Below are 18211 nucleotides of genomic sequence, written 5' to 3'. Positions count from 1 at the left end.
TGAACGAGGGAAGGAACAGGGATCTTTCTCCTCGTGCTGCACTTGTACAGACTCAGGTGAACCACTGGTCCACTCAGCTGGAAATCAGCAATGGGGAAAATGAGAGCAATGCCTTTTGCTGTTTAATCACCAAGTGTCATCGCATCATGCCAGTCTCACCCTTCCAGGATAGTGGGCCCAGGTGTAAGGGCTGTGGGTAAGCTCAGTTAGCATGCAGAGCACACATGGTTGATGACGTCTACGCCCAGTCTCTCTACTGCGACGGCCAAACAGAAGCTGGATCAGGGAGGCTGGCATGTAGAAGGCGGTCAAGCCACTGCTGACGACCCCGGAGGTTTGGTTTTGGTATGTGGCATATAAGGAGATAAGATCGGTGCTGACTCTGTGCTCATGGGTCCTGTGGAACAAGAGGTATTTCTGAAAAAGAAGAGAATTGCCAGTAGAGACATATGTAGAGGTAAGTTGATGAGCAGATTTTCACAAGGAAGTGTTTCTCCTGGTTCTCTCTCACCAGCATCAGGTCTGAAGCAGTCTGCAGAATATCAGCTACAAGCTGCACCGTCTGCTTTGTTGAAATCGATCGGCCTCTTTGTATGTAAACACCACTGGATGAGTCTGGTATGCAGCCACTAGAAGGTGCTATGGCATTTCTGAAGTTTCCATCATGCGAGTCTGATCCTAATGCCTGTGTAATGTCAGCACTGTTGGACATTTCTGGTGTGAAGCCATTATTAGTGACAGCAGCTTGCAGGCTGTGAGAGAGCAGGGTGACCAGAGTGGTGAGCGTCTCCTGGTCCTGATCGTTCCAGACTGCACTGCTGGGCTTGGAAAGCTGCTCTGAGATGACCTGAACGTGAACTGTCACTCGTCTTGCACTCGCTAATGTCACCTAAACACGATATAGCAAGAATGAGAAACGTTTTTCATCTATCAGCATCTATCAGTGTCTCTTTTTCAGTGGAAGTGCATGAAAGGAGACAACTATCCACCTACCTGACTTGTAACTTGTAAAAGGTTTCTGAGGATGAAGATGTTGTCCAACATTGACGCCTATGATTCAATGACATGCAATTAAAATGCTATAAAAGGTGGGAAAAGTTTTCTTGCATTCCAACTGTGAAACTTAAGAAACAGGAATAGAGAGTGAGAGACACTCAAAGAGAACATTTGTTGAAATCAAAAGCGTAGCTCAGGTAATCTTGAGGTTTACCACAGGTGTGTGTGTGTGTGTGTGTGTGTGTGTGTGTGTGTGTGTGTGTGCGCATAATACGTGTTCACTGCTCCCGAGCTTACACACTGTGCAAATGAGCACATTGCGTGTGCGTCTCTGTGCGTGTGTGTTGGCATCTGCGTCCAGGCTGAGTCTGTTCAGGATGCTGGAGAGGAGACTGATGTAGTTACGGATCTCCACACTGTTCCCAAGCCGCACGAGAGCTGACAGGTTCCTCAGACCTGACTCTGAACTGGACAGAAAGAAATACTAATAACATAACAATATACTGCATAACTAGTAAGACAGTAACGTATTAAACTGTACAGCTCCAGACATGGTGGCAATACAAAAGCTGACTTAATTAAGGGCGTACTAAGCAATAAAAAGCATTTTATTAGCCATTAAAAAGCAATTAGTTACAACTTATAAACACATTATAAAGAATGTTACTCGAAGGTGGTACTAAGTTATAAAAATACAATAAATTCATAAGATTTTAAGTAGTTTCAGAGTCACTATGATGTGCATTTTCATGATCAAAAACAAAAAAATAATGTAATAAACAGAATACACTTCTTACAAAGCCCTGCAACATAAACATAATCCTGATGGGGTTTGATGACATGGTGATTGGTTATTCTTACAGCTCCAGATCAGGATCAAGATGAGAAGAAGAAGAAGAAGAAGTGGTGTCTCTGAGGAAGCTTGGCTGGACCTGAACCGTGACAGGACAGGGTTTGGTGGCCGTCCCATATGTGCTGCTTCTAATCTCTGTATAAATAGTTACTACAGGAACAAAAATCAATCACAATTAATGAAAAGGAAATTTCTGCAATAGGTGTGTGTGTGTGTGTGTGTGTGTGTTTACCTTTATAGTCGTCACTGGGGTCACCAGAAGGAAGGCTGAAGTAGTACTGGAAATCTCTCCCCTGATACAGCATCCTGGGAGGTCTGTCTCCTACGCTCATGCTGTACTCATACAGTAAGTCCTTCAGCACACCCACACACAAACATGCGAGTGTAAATATGCAGCCAACAGTGGGAAGAAATCAATGCCGGAGAAAAAAACTGGATACATTTGTAAATGTGTCGTGGTGCTTGTCTCTGGGATGTGAGAGGAACCCACTCACTCACACAGAAATCAGAGTCCCTGCACATTTTAGGGTAATTTTTTAGGGTATTTTATTACTGAGCTAGGCAACCTTTCAAGCTCCCTTTAATGATGTAGAGTATTCTTTAAGATTAAAAATCAATAAAGAATACAAAGGTAAACACCCTCCCGCTCTTTTAAACTTTTTTCCAGTACTTAAAATGTACTTAAAAAAGGGCTCACATATAAAGGATCCTAAAAAACATCCATCTGGTACATTGTGAGTCAAATGAGTCATAGAATTTTAGGAGCGCTGTGTGTGTGTGTGTGTGTGTGTGTGTGTGTGTGTTTACAGTATGAGACAGGAGATACCTCTTTCCCTGAGGTGCAGAAGATGCTGAAATGTGTGTATAACTCCATTCCTTCGATTGGTTGCACCTGGCACGTCATACCTTTTGGGGCAGGGTTGGTTTTTAAGAATAGCTGAGTCCGGCCCAGGAAACTATCACGAGATTCTGAGTGCAACAGGTAACAGGTCAGACTAGCATCCAGATCCCTTCAAATGTCATTAGAAAAATAAATGATGGGCTAACATAGGACTAATGTTGTCATTATTATTATTTTAATGTAGACACCAATGCGGTAGTCCTCAATCCAGAAAACCACATTACATCTATTCTGCATCACTCTCACAGGACAATTAGAAGAATCAGAACAGTGTTATTACATATGTAAAAGCACTGTAGCAAATGTGAGGAAATTCAAGAAATTTGGACTTCTGCGATGACTGCATCCTCCTGGCTGTCAATTAACATTTAGCCTCAACTATAAATTCTTAGTTGCTAAATAATCTTAGCTGCTTATATGTTCAGGAAGAGCTCTCTGGCCCATCTCTAAGGAATGGTGACGACAATGAGGACTGCATTTTGTTCCTGGTTTAAACCCTTCCTGGCTCACCTGGTTTATGACTTTAGGGCTTATATACCTATCTGTGCCAAATCTGTATTTCAATTTCACGTTAATGTACATTTATCATTCCATCATCATTCTGTCATAGTTCAGTGCAGACAACACATTACATTTTGGCAAAAATGTCAGTTATTGTTGTGAAACTTACTGGCAGTAACTTCCAACATGTATCTGCTCCCAGGCCTCAGACTGAAAGGTCTGAAACTGAGTAAAGGGGAGGAAATTCCTGGAAAGATGGAAAGAGAGAGAAATATGACTAAAGGCTGAGTTCAGTGGATAAAGAGAGGTAATGTGCGTCGGTGAGTTTCCTGAATAACGGACCAGTGTAAGTGTAGGACTCAAAAAGGCCTCTGTCTACCGGGTCCCGAGTTAAATCGAGCAAGATCGGCTCCTGGATCATGACAGATGGCCTGGAATCCACCAGATTACTCCCCTCATCTTCGTGCAATGCTGGATGAAACGCTGAATCATCTCCTGGAGTTAAGCTCTCACCATCCACATCTGGGGATATGCATGGGTAAACACACAACCTGCCACACTTGAGATTATTAGCAAACCCAGACATGTACTGTACCTGTGGGTCTTCCTGCTGAGATCCCTGGGTCTCCTTCCTCTGCGCTCATCAAGGGAACATCATAAACTGAATCTGTAATATATTCAGCTGTAATGCACAATTTAGTTACACACTGCAAATCTGCACAAACCGTGTACATTTAAATAAAAGAAAGTTATTCTTTATTCACTTTTTACCAATTGGCCACTTTGACTCTTTAGATTTAGTAATAAAACACAGACAATGATGACTGACTCTGCAGTTTCTCTCAGCTCTACTGAACCTTTTAGCAGTTTTAGCTAGTTTTAGTTTTATACCTCAAAACTTTAATGTTTTGGTTCAGTCTTACTGCTTTTATTAGCATCCTTTCTAGACATAATAGGCAGCTATTTTCAGTGAAAAGGCTCTGCTTAACCTATGTTGCCTTATTCTCACAGCACCAAAGTGCTGGTTGATACCAAACACAAACCTAAAAGGGTGAATATTGGGCTTATATTTATCAGTTAACAGAAACAAGACTCAACAAATGAAAGCTAATGTTGCTCCCTATCTGCTTTGCTAACAAGTTCACTATATCAACTGCTAACAATCTAAAGACCAAACACATCCATGACACACTGATTGTACATGCTGGTGTTTCTATTGTGCCTGATTAGAACAAATGTGTGGGCATGTACAGACTGTGCTTGACTGACAGCTCCTTCACATACTGTTAGCTTTACTGCACCTGTTAGGGCAGGACAGTTTCCAGCTTTATCATCCTTATTGGCGCACGCAGTTTGTTTACCTCACATAATTCCCAGCATAGCACCGCTTAGCTTCGACCTGAGCAGAGGCCAGAATCACGGAAAACACTATTCAAAACCATTCACAGTCCAACTGTTTGATTTTGCATGACTGCCAGACCAGAGCAATTTCACAGCTTCACAAATCTCAGCTCAGTTTTGTCTCACCTGGTCTTCCTCCGTAGTCATCGCTCTCCAGCACAGGAAAGGAAAAGTCCCAGTCAGCAGAGGAGTCAGAATCAATTGGCAATTCACTGATAACGTCACTCTTGCCAAAGTGGTCTGAATACAGGACGCCACTGTTGTCAAGGGCAAGAGTCTGGTATTCAGTGTAGGAGTACAAAGGCTCTGGAGGGTCAAACTCCCCCAGAGTGAGATAAAAAGGCTCCTCTCCTGGACATAAAGAGGATAAGCTGTTAAATAATTCATAAACTACCCATTTTACTGTAACTATGACCTTGCACATCATTACTCTTGTTGATTTTCCCTATTGATGTGCATGCTTTTAAGATAAACATTGTGAGCATTGAAAAACGTTACCTATTCACATTTTGATTCACAGTATTTGATTCCTGTTTACCTACAGAATTAAACAATATCCATTAAAAAAGCTAGTAGCAACATGGCAGTGTACACAGCTGCCCTGGCCTACCTGATCCTGCTGTTCTTGTGTTGACAAGAGAAGAGAAAGCCGACAGCTCAGGTTCTGTCAAACCTGAGTGAGGAGGAAAATAGAGATGTCAAGGTTAGAGACATGGTGTTATTTTCTATTTCAGTATGCAGATTTATGTCGCTGGTCTGTTTTTGCAGAGGCAACCACTTGGGATGCTTTTTTTATCTCACCAGTCACATTTAATTACACACCAGAGACAGCTGACTTCTTTCTGTTATTCTTCGATAATGTTCCGCTGTCAGTCACATTCAGATTTAGCTTTTTGGCTGTAGTTTCAGAGGCATTCTTAATCAGAGAGTTATTGACAGGATGGGTGTGCTGTGAAGCATCTGTAGCAGGTGGATGCAGGGAAGTGGCAGGACCTTCCACGATGGTAGACGGAGCACCAAGATGCACTGTGTAACAAAACGGGACTAGAATAGAAGAGAAAAGAATTGAGCTCATCATTTTTCTTACAAATGAACTAAATAGCAAATATGGAAAATTTACTGCATACATCTGTGCATCCATGTTTTTTGTACCTTCTATGACAGGTTTGGAGGACACATTGACCAAGTACAGGCTCCAGGTGTACTGGGTGTATTTTGGGGAAATATCACAGCCTTCACACAAGGCGCTGACAGAGAAAGACTGATCCCAGTTCACCTGGTCTCCCTGGCACTGAGGGCAGTAAACTGACACCATCCTGGATTGGAAACATTCAGATACATGGTAAGAATTACAAGGTAGGTACAGTACACTTATTAATGGTGACAAATATTTCTAAACATCTATCCACTATAAAGCATCCAAATTTCATGTCCTTAGATGTAAATGTGATTTGTGACTTTGCTTCAAAAAAGAAAAGCAATATAGCAGTTCAAAGGTTTAATCTGCTTGTTAATGCACATGTTCAGATACAGTGACGGGGAAATAGTTATATTTTTATAACTCTCACCTGATCACATTCGATGTTAATGTGCGGAAGGTCTCTGATGAAGCTGACCGCTCACCGCTGTGGATGGTGAGCGTGAACCGGAACTGGTCAAAGTTGCGTTTTAGGAAACTAGCAGGAAATACGAGCACAGGGGATGACGTTGGAATGTCATGGTGGAAACAGGATGTGGTGATTGAGCTCACTGGTTTACATGTCCAACTGAAGCTGTGAAGAGGAAATCGAATGCACATTGGAGTCAGACGTTAAAGATGCATACAACTTATAACCATTAAAGGTTTGGTGCATGCATAAAATTATTTGTGTACCTGACTGGGTTCATGGGGAAGTCAGGGTCGTAAGATCTCTGCCCATCCAGGGTTACCACTGTGGTGTTCCTGTTCTTAATGAAGATGTTCGTGCCACCCTGGATCAAGGCCACAGGAGGGCTTGGTATCACCTGCACTCTCACGCTGTAGTTACTGTACACCACACTGCCGACGACCTGAACCTGCAGAGCACTGACAGTTACTCAATACTCCTAGTTTAAGGGCCAAAGCGTGACACTTTTTGTCCGCTACTTACCCTGGCTATGGCAGTGTAGGTATCATAGTGCAGGAGATGGCTTGGCAGAACAAGGTTCTGCCTGTGTGTGGCTATGAGAGGCAAAGGGAAGACCTGTCCTGCAGAGTCAAACAAGGTCCAGGTGTAGTCAAGGCCTCCTGAAACATCGCAGTCAACTTCAGTCTCATACGTCACCGCCAGATGGATAACCTCATTTCTTCTCACCTTGAAGAGAGGAGAGGGTAATAGAGAAGAAAAAACAGAAATGTTATTATCTTTTTAGCTAGACTTTACCATAGTACATTCACATTATGGTCAAGTAACTGCCCAGCTGGTGAAATGTACCTGTAGCCTTAGAGGACCCATGTTTTTGACTGGTGGAGGCTGACAAGGCCGGTCCACAACAAAGATGTGACTAGATAGAGAGGCAGAGCTAACCAGGTTGGACGCGGTTACTTGCACTCTGAATTCTCCTGTCCTGCATAGAGTGAAAACACACACACACACACACACACACACACTAAGTGTACACAGGCAAAAATACACATTACATTTAAACAGTTTGGTAATTTAAAGATTTACAGGTACGTGAGGAACAATGAAAATAAGGTTCATTACATGAATATTTAGGAGAAGAAATTTAAGGTCATGTAAAAATGTGGAAGAAACCTTTCTTTTAAACTTAAGTATAAAGCTGGTAAATGGAAACTATAGCTCGATTGATAATGGATTTTTGTGGCAGATACCAATACTATATATATATATATATATATAAACACATAACAGAAAGAGAAGGATGCTTCAAATTTGGTTTATTAAATAATTGTGACCAAGATACAGTATGGACTGAGAGGAAACTTTTTCAGTAATAATAAATATATGGTAATAGAAAGACTTTTTAAAAATGATTTCTAATATACGTTTTCTGTATTGGATTTTTTTTACATATATAATGACCAACATATACACCGACAGATCTGCAATTTGTCTAGCTCTATTAGAAACATCCAAATTTACATTTACCTGAGTTACAATAATGCTAATTTAAAATCAGCACTCACCTGTGGAAGACGTGCTGTTCTGTGCTCTGTCCCGGCCTGGATGAACCGTCTCCGAAGCTCCACAGGAAGCTGATGTCAGTCCCCACATTGACCCAGCAACTCACCACCACCGTTTGGTTCGGCAGGACAGAAGCCTGGTGGAGCAGCCTGTTGAGCTTCACTGCTCTCTGGACTACCAGCGAGAACACATCGGAGGTGAGGGAGGCCCGGCCAACTGGCATCGCAACTACAACTACATCATACCTATGTTGAGGAAAGGGAGCATGATAAATACTACTGCCAATGGTCCTATTCAGGAAAAGATCTGTATATGTACAGTACTCCATTAATTTTTGTTAACAGGTAAAATAACTTAAAAGTGAACTTTAGGATTTTAAATATCTTGTTGTTCCTGGTTGTTTTCTCTTTTCTATTTGGGGTATAGAGTTTACGCACAAGCTCTCAAACTGATTACTCATGTCTCATACCTGCCAGGTTTTTGGTATCTTTTAGTGACGGTCCTTAAAGTGGTTCTGGCTGATCTAGAGTCTCCAAAGTGCCAGAGGAACTCTACAGGGTCTGGTACTTCAGCCACAGCCAGGAAAGTTATATCTGTATTTGTGGGGTAAGCTTGCTTTGTTGCATAAATCCGCACTGTTAGGGGAAAACCATATAATATTTATATATACCAAAAATTATACATGGTTCATGACAGAAACAAAATAGCCAAACAAACAATAGAAAAGGTGGACCTGAAAACACAGACATTCATCGACTTCATCATTTTGAATGTTTTCACTTTTTTAAGAACCAAAGTCATAAAATAACTCAGGAAATAACAGATATAACAGGAAATAAGTGATTCTTCAACAGCTTAGAGCTGTCAGATTCAGATAAAAACACAAGACCTTTATTGAACTAAGTGTGCATGTAAAAAAAAAGCATACTTGGAAAATAGTGAATTCTGAGCTTAGTCACGAAATGTCATAATCAAAGAAAACAATGTTTGGACACTGATTTAAGATGAAAATCTCAGACACATACTTAACCGTTAGAAGAAAAGAATTTTTTATTAATGTCCAAATGTTTTGTACTGCTCATGGGGTGTTAATTAAAAATACTTCCTCACCATTGTCTGCGAGGCTGTGAACAGGACTTTGACTGGTAGGTGGTTGCCACGTTGCATTAGCTCTAACTTGTGGTAACAACATCCTGTTCCTGTCAAAACACACTCTTAGGCTTTTGTTCTGAGAAGACACTTGATTTTCAGCTCGAAGCTCCACCGCAACTGTCCTGGTGTGGTTGAGAAGCAAAACCACTGTTGCCTCTTCACCTGTCGTGTAGCTGCTGTTTCTGTAGAGAAGAGTCGCATTCGCCAGCAGAGACACAGTCACATTTGACCCTGCAGTGACGCTAAATAAAACGGGGTACATTTGATGTGCTGTGATCACACTGGGAACATTCAACACCAACCCTCCAACCGGGTCTTGAGCGAGGATGTGTGTGCAGAATGAGGCCCAGCTGATTGGGTTAAAGGCCTTAACTGTCACTTTATAACGGCCTGCTACAGCAAGAGACACATTTACGTTCCATTCTTCAGTCGTCCTGCTCATCACAATAACACTATCCAAACTAAAAGTCCAAATCACTTTTGACCCCATTCGGTTCGCAGGGCTGACGACCTCCAGGCTGAGTTCTGAGCGTGTTGAAACCACTGACTTCCAACTCCCAGAAGGCCTCAGGGCACATATGTGTTCGTACACCATCAAGGGTCGAGGCAGGACGGTGGAGAGCAGCACTGACGAAGGGTCAGAATTGGAGAGAACAGACGATGTGAGGCGATACTGTCCTGCAGTGGTGGGGAGGCGGCAGTGAAGGTGGAGGTGCAAATGGCAGCTTGAGCGTTTGGAGGTGTGGAGGAGATGAAGGGAGGTGAAGTGGTGGGCATCAGAGTCAACATATAAGTGGGTGGCACCATGAAAATAGATGTTTTGGTGGTTTTGGTTGAGTTGATAATTGCTGCTGCAGTTGTGATCCTTGCTGTTTTCCTGGTGAGAGTTTTTGCTTGAATGATTTTCAGCTTTGTCACTGATGTTTTTATTGTCACTACTAAAGTCTCCACCGTCAGTGTTGCTTAAATTATCCCTCATGCCAATGTTGCTGACCTCAGCATTCAGCGAGAGGTCGAGGGCGAGTAGGTGCTTCATCGTGGTGAACAGCTCCACGTCTACAGAAATGCCTTCCCCGGCCATTAGCGGATCCCCCGGCGCACTCACTCTGAGGTCAGAGACGGCAAGACGCACAATCGCCTGTGAGTGCACACACACCCACATGTGTTGGACATTAAAACATGCACACAAAAACACACAAATGTGAAAGAGATTAAGGATAAGCCAGATCCTATTTAAAATTTCCTCCAGTTTGTGTAACATCTGCTACAAACTAAAGGTGCCAGCTGTTTTAGGAAATCACTGGGAATGTTTTTTTTTTTTAAGTGAAACGTTTTCATTGGAGCCATGGGGCTTGGTGCTGAGAGCCACAGACAGGCAGACTTCGAGACATTGTTGAGTTTGGTCTTTTTTTCGTAGGTTTTGCTGGTGATACGACACATTTAAAATATCACCAGCCTTATCCATAATAAACATGAACATGATATCTTCAGTGAATGAAAGCCTCACAAGGACTCACAACATATATCGTCTCCTGTGTCCATCCAAAGGCACTGGAGGCGTTCACTGACACCATGTGAACTCCCTCTGTTTCAAAGGTCCAGTTCTGGAGACAAAATGAATTTAATTTTTTTAATTTGTTAGATTAAAACCATGACAGTGAGTTTAGAAAGATTTGAGATTAAAGAATTTTCACTTTAATCCTTTTTTGGATATGTTTTACATAAAACCCCCTTTTGTCCTCGTAAATCACCAACAGAGAACAGCATTCCTTCTGTACTGACAGAAACCCTATAAATTCTTACTATTTGCTTTGATGAGTGGTGTCTTTACCTATCAAATGATTAATTAAAACTAGATGGATATGGACCCTGAGAGAGATGGACTCAATACCAAATCCAATATTTGGATTTCCATTTGCCATGGCGATCTGAGAAACACATGCGCATCAGAGTTTGGTTGTGTCCCTTTCTCCTTCATGGAGGCTATGAAGAGAAGTTCAATTAATAACTCACTAAATAGTTGCCTATTGTACACAGTTCACAGTTTTTATTAGTGGGTTTGTTGCCGAAGAAAACAACAATGTCAAACTTGCCTTGTCGTTAGTATCCAGGGCTTGTTGCAACACGGACCTTTTCTCTTGTAAAATGGAAGTCATTTACCAGCACACTGCTGCCAACTCTAGTTAGCTCAGTGAACACGGATGGGACGGGACTGAATAACAAGTCTTGTGTGATGTTATACTGTAAATGAACAAAATGTTCCGTCTCCTTTCTGGTTGTTTGACACATTCAGCACTTTTTCCATTATCATTGTCATTAACATGCGGCTCGCTTCATTATATTTTAAAGGCTCATTATTACGTTTTTGTATTTCTCTGTAATGTTGCACAGTGTTAACAGTGTTACTAATATAATCAATCTCAGCCTTGGATGCCCCAAAAATATATATCAAGTTAGATTATTTATCATTACAAAGTTGTATAATGAAAAGAAAGTTTGTAGTCCCTTCATGCTACTCACATAGAACTAAACAGATAATTAAGTGTAGGCTATATTAAAATATGGTAACATAAAAAATAATTAGGAAAAAACTCCAATATATTTAAATAATTAAATTTATTTATATATATATATACATATATATATATATATATACACACATACACACACATATACATACATACACATACACACACACACACACACACACACATACACACACACACACACGTATATATTTTGGTCAGAGCAGCCCTACCCTCTTGGTCATGATGCTTATGTGAATTTTTCACATTCTACGTGTTGACCCTTGACCCCTCTTAAATAAGAAAGGTTAATACTTTTCGGCTGTTCTTTATGGGTCCTTATTCTGTTGTTGGGAGTTTCACCAAACAGATTTCAGAAAATTCCAGATTTCACTGATTAGTTGGATTACTGTTCAGTAATGATCTTCCAGATGAGACACTTTCATAATAAAATGCATATTACAACAGAACTTCTTTTCTCACCAAACCTAATCCTAAGAATTCTGTGTATATAATTCATCATAAATCTTGAATCCAATTATTTATATCAAATGAATATTTTTATTTTCAAAAAGCCCATTTTATTCATATTTGAGGCTGAGCCAAGACTTTTTTAATGACTGGCAGAGCATGTTTAGCTCAATATTGAAAGGGTTATATAAAGGAGTCACAAAAAGACTAGACTTTAAACATGCGCAGGCTGACATTACAGGCGCATTATTTATTCATTGGTATTAATAATACATTAAACAAATATCTCTTGTTGTCTTTGAATGTGCTTCATTTAACTTAGACTTTGAGGTTTTGTTGACTCACGACACACAGAAAAATCCATTGTCAGACTCTGTAAATGGCTATCTGTTAAAAAAGCATTGTGATCAAATAAAAAGAGGGAACTTGAATGCTGAAAATGTTTAACTTTGAGATACATCTGAACCACAAAGTAGTGCTATTTTCTGAGCCCTACTTACCACGGTGCTGTTCAGACAGCCTGAGTTGGGAAGGCAAGCTGTCTTTACACCCTCTGTGTTCTTCTCTTTTCCCTTGTGAGCAAACCACCAAATAAACTCTAGCGGCGGACCATCAGCTGTGTATGCCTGCAGTGTGACAGGGTCGCCCAGGTACGCTGCCTCGACTGCCTCGCTCTTGGAGCCTGTCTGTAGGAACGGGATGCAGGAGGGGACACCCAGGGGCCCATGAAGAACAGAGATCATCAAGCTGTCTGTGGAGTGATGCAAGACAGAGAGCTGGAGGGTGGAGGAGAGTGTGGAGAGGGGGTTGGAGACACTGACGTCTACACAGAAAATGAACAATAAAAAGAGTAGGGAGAGAGAAGGTTACAACAATAATAATAATAATAATAATCATCATCATCTTTTAGTTCATTACTTATTCATCATTCAACAAAATGTGTTTGCTCTTGTTGACTTACTGAGTTCATATTTTCCCGGAGTTTCCAAAATCCAATCAGATGACACAACAAAGGAACCGTCATCCAACAAATTCACACGATGTGAACTTTGACCTCTAGGGGTTGTTTCCTGAAACTCAACAGTGACATGAGAGAGATCCTGCCCTCTCAGACCCAGAATTCCTAAAAATCACAGAAAAACTTATTTAAAACAAAAACATATGCTGCAAAATAAATTAAATGATGTAAACATTAATCAAATATCCTGATATTTTCTGTCTGTGAGTAAATATAATATTTATATATAGGAATGAATTATTGTTGTTATTGTACCTCATAAAATAGATCAAAACATTTTCTAAAAAATAATCATTAATTTAGAATTAAATCTGGAGCAGTTGTTCTGTATTACATCATTGTTCATATTTATAATTATTTGATCACTTTTAACCACATTACATAGTACATCTGCAGCTGTTAAAAAACAATAACGGAAAATGTGTTTTCCACTGCAATGCACAACTTTATTAGTTACACATTGCGAGGTGGCTTTGACTGTGTTTTGCACATTGTTTCTTTATAAAAGAATTGAACCTTCAAAAGTTCAAATAAATACACATATATACACAATAACAAACACTGACTACACAAATGCTGCATTTTAAAAAGCAGCTGGAGCAGTCTTGTGCATGGATACACTAATAACTGTAATAATAATAGTTTATAATGAAAATAATATTACATCATTCATATAACTGTAAATAATATAATTCATTATATCCATTTATTCAAGCAAAGTGCTTTATGTAAAACCATGAGAAATATACAACACACAGAAAATAAATGTTAAGGACATAACAGACACTATTATATACAGTAAACTATTAAAAATCATTTTCACTTGCACATAAAGGAGAAAACATGTTCATCCAAACAAACCTCTTTGCCAAGTAAGAAAGTATTTATAACACAGGAGTCAACCTATGTGCAACTTGCAGAGTCTTATTCCCAAGAACTTAACCTGAGGAAAGTACCCACTGACCTGTGGGCTGGCTGGGGCGTCCAGCCAGGTTTCCTGAAACTTCCACGACAAAAGCCTTCCCAGCCTGCACTCTGTCTGGAGAAGTAGACAGCCGAACGCTGTGCAGGAATGGTCCTTCAGTTCTGTAGAGTGCCACACTTCCTGGTCCACCTCCAGCAGGCATGCTAGAAAAGAAAAGATTCAGCAGGTCAAAACACAAAAAGCTTCAGAGACTGGTGTACTGACATTACAGCTCAGAATGTACACATTTGAATTTTAAATGTTTTACTCAGACTGAATTTGGTGGCATTCAGGAGATATTAACACAGAGGTTTTACACTGCCACTTCTGGATGACACAGAACTAGAGAAGCCATGATTAGAGGTGGATAGAAAAAGGAAAAGGCATCAGTCTTGCTCACCTTTGTCTTTCACTTTCTCCTCTGGCATCCTTTGTCCCTCCTTTGGAAGATGTGTTGAAACACTCTCTGGCCACCAAGCCGTGTTGCCGGTTGTCGCAGTAACAACCCTCTGAGGTCAACGCTGCAACCTGGTACCTTCAACAACAAAAACCTAAAGTTAATAAAATACCACTTTAAGTGCTGCACATGCATCAACTCAGTGCCCATGTGAAGATGTCTTGTGAAAGTATTGTAATGACTCACATGCAACAAACATTTGGTGTGACTCTTTGCATCAATAAGCTACATGTTATTGCACACTATAAAAACATACTTACTTCCAACATAATGTCTAAGTTCTGCAAAAGTCAGCCAATTTCTCCGACTGAGCCCAGAGGCCAAAGCACACTTTTTATTTTAATGTTTAAGGGCTTTTTGTTTATTGAAATAAACATTTTAAAAGCTTAAAGCCCACTGAGTTTATTTTCAGATTTTTCTCATAAGAAAAACAATGGATAAAAAGATGGACTTATCACATATATATGTATTTGTTTTTAAGCTGGCCTGGTGTTTGAAAATAAATTTTGTATCTAAAATATTTCAGAGTGAGAACATCACAACTGCACAAATGCAGAAAGCTACTAAAAACATAACAAAGAGGTCTGCTCTGATACAAGATTATTACTCACTGCTGAGAAGTAACTCCTTCCAATGAGTATTTCTAAAAATCATAAAGTGGATTTTTTTTTCTTCTGTAATCTCACACAAATATTCAAACCAGCTTTAGCTGAAATGCAACTGACTCGACCTGCTCTTTTCCAGTTTCCCCCAGCTTACCCCTCATCCAGGCAACGTGCACAGCAGGTTACCGGGTCAAGGTCACGTCCACCTTTGGCTGCATAAAGCCTGTTGCTGTCGTTGACGCATCCCATGAACCACGGTGAATCCTCGTGACCTGATGGGTGGGCTGCCGCAGACAAGCGATGAAAAAACGGATATAATGAAACGAGCGCGTAGACAAAAGCACCGAGCATGTCTGAGGCCTCAAAGCAACTACTGCAGCTGGATGGACCGACCGTGTTTGACGAGGACGTAAAGAGGACTGCACGTTTCAGGCTGAGCAGAGGGGAGGAAATGGAGGAGAAAAGGTGCAGGTGCATTGACCAAACCCCTCCCCCCGAATCTGTGCAGAAAAGGTGTGTGGGAGGTGAAAACACAGAGGGACTGTGTGCAAATGAAGGCAGGAGGAAGCTGCTTTTTACTGAGAAGGGTTAAAAAAGAGAAGCGACCTTCTAATTATAGGCCAGATAATATGCTGCTACGCAATAAAATAAGCAAACCATCGTGGATTTGTGTCGGTAATAATTAAATATTAGTGAGGCGGTATGTTTCCTGTCAAGCTGGTAAGGGTGAAGGCATCACTGCTCCTCTTTCCTGATACACTTTTTTCTGTAGCCTTTTTTGTTTATGGCGTCGTGATGTTTAAGATTTGAAATAAATCTGCACCTGAACTTTTGAATATAATAATGTTCCTTCTAAGTTAATATAAGGTTAGTCTGCACGTGAAAATCACAATTACAAAGGTCACTGGTCAATGCCAATTAGTATTACCAGAGTTAGTGCTTTTACAAGTGCGTGCAAAATAAAGCAACTACCACAGGTAAAAGTTGCGTATTGCTGTTCTTTTGTCACAAAAAAACGCAAAATTGTGTCGTTTAATGGTGCGAAGAAAATCGTGGCCACATTGAACAAAACACTGGAGGAAAAAAAAAAGTCTGTTCAAACCGTAGGCCTATGTAGCCTTCACTTTTGTCTGTAAAATCATTCTGTTAGTCTGCTGATATTAAATCATTTAATTACGATACATTGAGCTGGCCTACAAAGTGACCTGTGCCACGCACCCACATGCTTCACATAGGCTAGGCCTACACAATCTGCATCATGAGAAGGGAATAAATTATTTCTTCACAGCCAAGTTCGTGAGACCTAAGTTGCGTCGAGCCGTCACCTTATTGATTTGATTCAGCACATTTGAATCTGGTTGGAGCACGTGAGGGCCAGAGGCTGATCTGAGTTCTTTCATTAACATTTAAAAAACATCTGGATCTTCTAAAGCACCAGTAAGTGTGCTAATCACGTCTTGTTTTATTATGTCAATAGAAATACGGTGCCAAAGTTTTTTAGCCAGCCGACCTGAAGGAGTCATTATATTAGGTTACTATTAAAGCAGTGGCCAACAGTGAATGAGATGCAGCAAGAAAAATATGCGAATCTCGTTGAGCCTTTAGTTTTACTCTGAGTCTCAATATTAATTTTCCTGACAAGTTAAAGGACAACGGGGTGACACACCCTACAACAGAGCTGTATGAATGAGTCTTCTGTTGTCACCCTGCTCGGGTCGAGGTCGCCACTCACTCGCTTAATTCAAGGGGATTCTTCTATAACGTCGTTTTTAAACAGACGAAATGAGCTCACCAGCAGTGGTGTTTCTGAACTTGCTTTGAGGAAGGTAAGTAGTGTGAGCTCGGGCACGAACTCCCTCTACGGACGCACATTTTTTGCAGAGTAATTCAGAGCTAAAAACTGCAAAAACACAACGGAACCGGTGATGTTTTTTTCGTCTCGACTCCAGATTGCCCCGTGAGCAATGAGTAGTGGAGAAAAAGCGTCCTCGTCGTGCAGCTAACTCCACCGGTCCACCTTAAAAACATCTTCCGGTTTTCCAGACATCCCCTTTAAGAGAATGTCTAGTGCTACTTGCGACCAGCTGGGGGCGCTGTCAGACCGCACTATCTCCTCGGGCTGACTGTAGCAGAGAGAGGCACAGAGGGTGGGGGGGGGATCAAACACATTTCCTCTGTCCATTTTTTATACGGAATACGCGCAGATTTCGTTTCGCCTCTCCTCTCAGGGACCCGCAGACGTCTTCACATCATACAAACACCAAGCACCCACAGCCCACATGTGCCCAAAGATCTTATTTGATTTTTAAAAAAAAACTAAATAGAGTCTTTTTTTTGTATTGATGATTTAATATAGATTCAACTGCATATGTTACATGAAAACAAATCAGTCGTTGGAGTGAAACCTATATTTGACGCCCATATGCGCATTAAATAGGGATCCTCCCATGTGAATTCATTTAGCCTGTAGCCTGGTGGAAATACATAAGGCTTTATTTGCTGCGGGACCCCCGGAGCCCATTAGAGAACTGCCGTGGAGGTCACCATTTCACACTTTGAAAAGCTTTTCCTAACCGAACCCTGAACATCAACATGCAGCGCTGTGGCGGGGACGCTGCGTAAAGCCCACTGGCAGGCCTGCTCTAAACCCGAATAACCTGCTTCATTCGTTAAGCGCTCGGTGTGTTTTCAGTGTGTACACGCCGTGACACATTTAACAAATGATTATGTCAACGAAATCTTGAAAAATAAGTTGCCAGAGAAGCGCTGTGGCGATGCGTAACGGAGAGCACTAACAGACAGACGAGGCGTTATGTAAGCGCCTGCAGTCTGCGCCCCTATACCGAGGACACAGAGTCCGCCGGAAAACCAGTACAGCTGACTCCGGTATACTGTGAAGTCGCTTGAGGTGGAACGATATTGATAATAGATCCAGACTTAAGGTTTCTATCATAAAAGGTGGGATGATGTGGGTGGAACACCAGCCCATTAACTGAGTTTACACACCTTTACATTGGCACAATTTTAACGCGTTTATCGACTGACATTAAACCGCAGGAGAGGTAAGAAGAGGCTAAACAAACAACTTCAAGATATAAACTGAGGAGATGGAAAAAATAACACAACATTTAAGTTGTGCCTACGATGAGCAGAGACTGGGGATCACCTCTTCACAAACAGAGCGCATCTGAGTGTAAATA

General features: G+C 41.1%; 1 protein-coding gene across 1 annotated transcript in view; it reads right to left on the bottom strand.

Annotated features, from left to right (window-relative positions):
- The window catches only part of LOC123981330 (polycystic kidney disease 1 like 1), a 32915-nt gene extending 16183 nt beyond the window's left edge, over nucleotides 1-16732 (bottom strand). The window contains exons 1-28 of the mRNA XM_046066079.1: nucleotides 15166-16732; nucleotides 14350-14484; nucleotides 13950-14113; nucleotides 12929-13090; nucleotides 12468-12790; nucleotides 10489-10575; nucleotides 8930-10109; nucleotides 8289-8454; nucleotides 7822-8064; nucleotides 7106-7238; nucleotides 6782-6985; nucleotides 6526-6707; nucleotides 6221-6424; nucleotides 5805-5968; nucleotides 5475-5696; nucleotides 5263-5325; nucleotides 4779-5003; nucleotides 3847-3933; nucleotides 3594-3773; nucleotides 3421-3498; nucleotides 2676-2818; nucleotides 2082-2202; nucleotides 1858-1999; nucleotides 1271-1463; nucleotides 994-1050; nucleotides 512-889; nucleotides 160-417; nucleotides 6-77 (exon numbers count right to left, since the gene is read on the bottom strand). Of these exons, the coding sequence (XP_045922035.1) occupies nucleotides 6-77; nucleotides 160-417; nucleotides 512-889; nucleotides 994-1050; nucleotides 1271-1463; nucleotides 1858-1999; nucleotides 2082-2202; nucleotides 2676-2818; nucleotides 3421-3498; nucleotides 3594-3773; nucleotides 3847-3933; nucleotides 4779-5003; nucleotides 5263-5325; nucleotides 5475-5696; nucleotides 5805-5968; nucleotides 6221-6424; nucleotides 6526-6707; nucleotides 6782-6985; nucleotides 7106-7238; nucleotides 7822-8064; nucleotides 8289-8454; nucleotides 8930-10109; nucleotides 10489-10575; nucleotides 12468-12790; nucleotides 12929-13090; nucleotides 13950-14113; nucleotides 14350-14484; nucleotides 15166-15488 (5889 nt within the window). The 5' untranslated portion in view covers nucleotides 15489-16732. The remainder of the gene's footprint in view (nucleotides 1-5; nucleotides 78-159; nucleotides 418-511; nucleotides 890-993; nucleotides 1051-1270; nucleotides 1464-1857; nucleotides 2000-2081; nucleotides 2203-2675; nucleotides 2819-3420; nucleotides 3499-3593; nucleotides 3774-3846; nucleotides 3934-4778; nucleotides 5004-5262; nucleotides 5326-5474; nucleotides 5697-5804; nucleotides 5969-6220; nucleotides 6425-6525; nucleotides 6708-6781; nucleotides 6986-7105; nucleotides 7239-7821; nucleotides 8065-8288; nucleotides 8455-8929; nucleotides 10110-10488; nucleotides 10576-12467; nucleotides 12791-12928; nucleotides 13091-13949; nucleotides 14114-14349; nucleotides 14485-15165) is intronic.
- Nucleotides 16733-18211: the final 1479 nt, after the last annotated feature.

Source organism: Micropterus dolomieu, linkage group LG01 (genome assembly GCF_021292245.1).
Source record: "Micropterus dolomieu isolate WLL.071019.BEF.003 ecotype Adirondacks linkage group LG01, ASM2129224v1, whole genome shotgun sequence".
In the NCBI taxonomy this organism is placed as follows: Eukaryota; Metazoa; Chordata; class Actinopteri; order Centrarchiformes; family Centrarchidae; genus Micropterus; species Micropterus dolomieu.
This window is presented reverse-complemented; position numbering and strand designations above follow the sequence as displayed.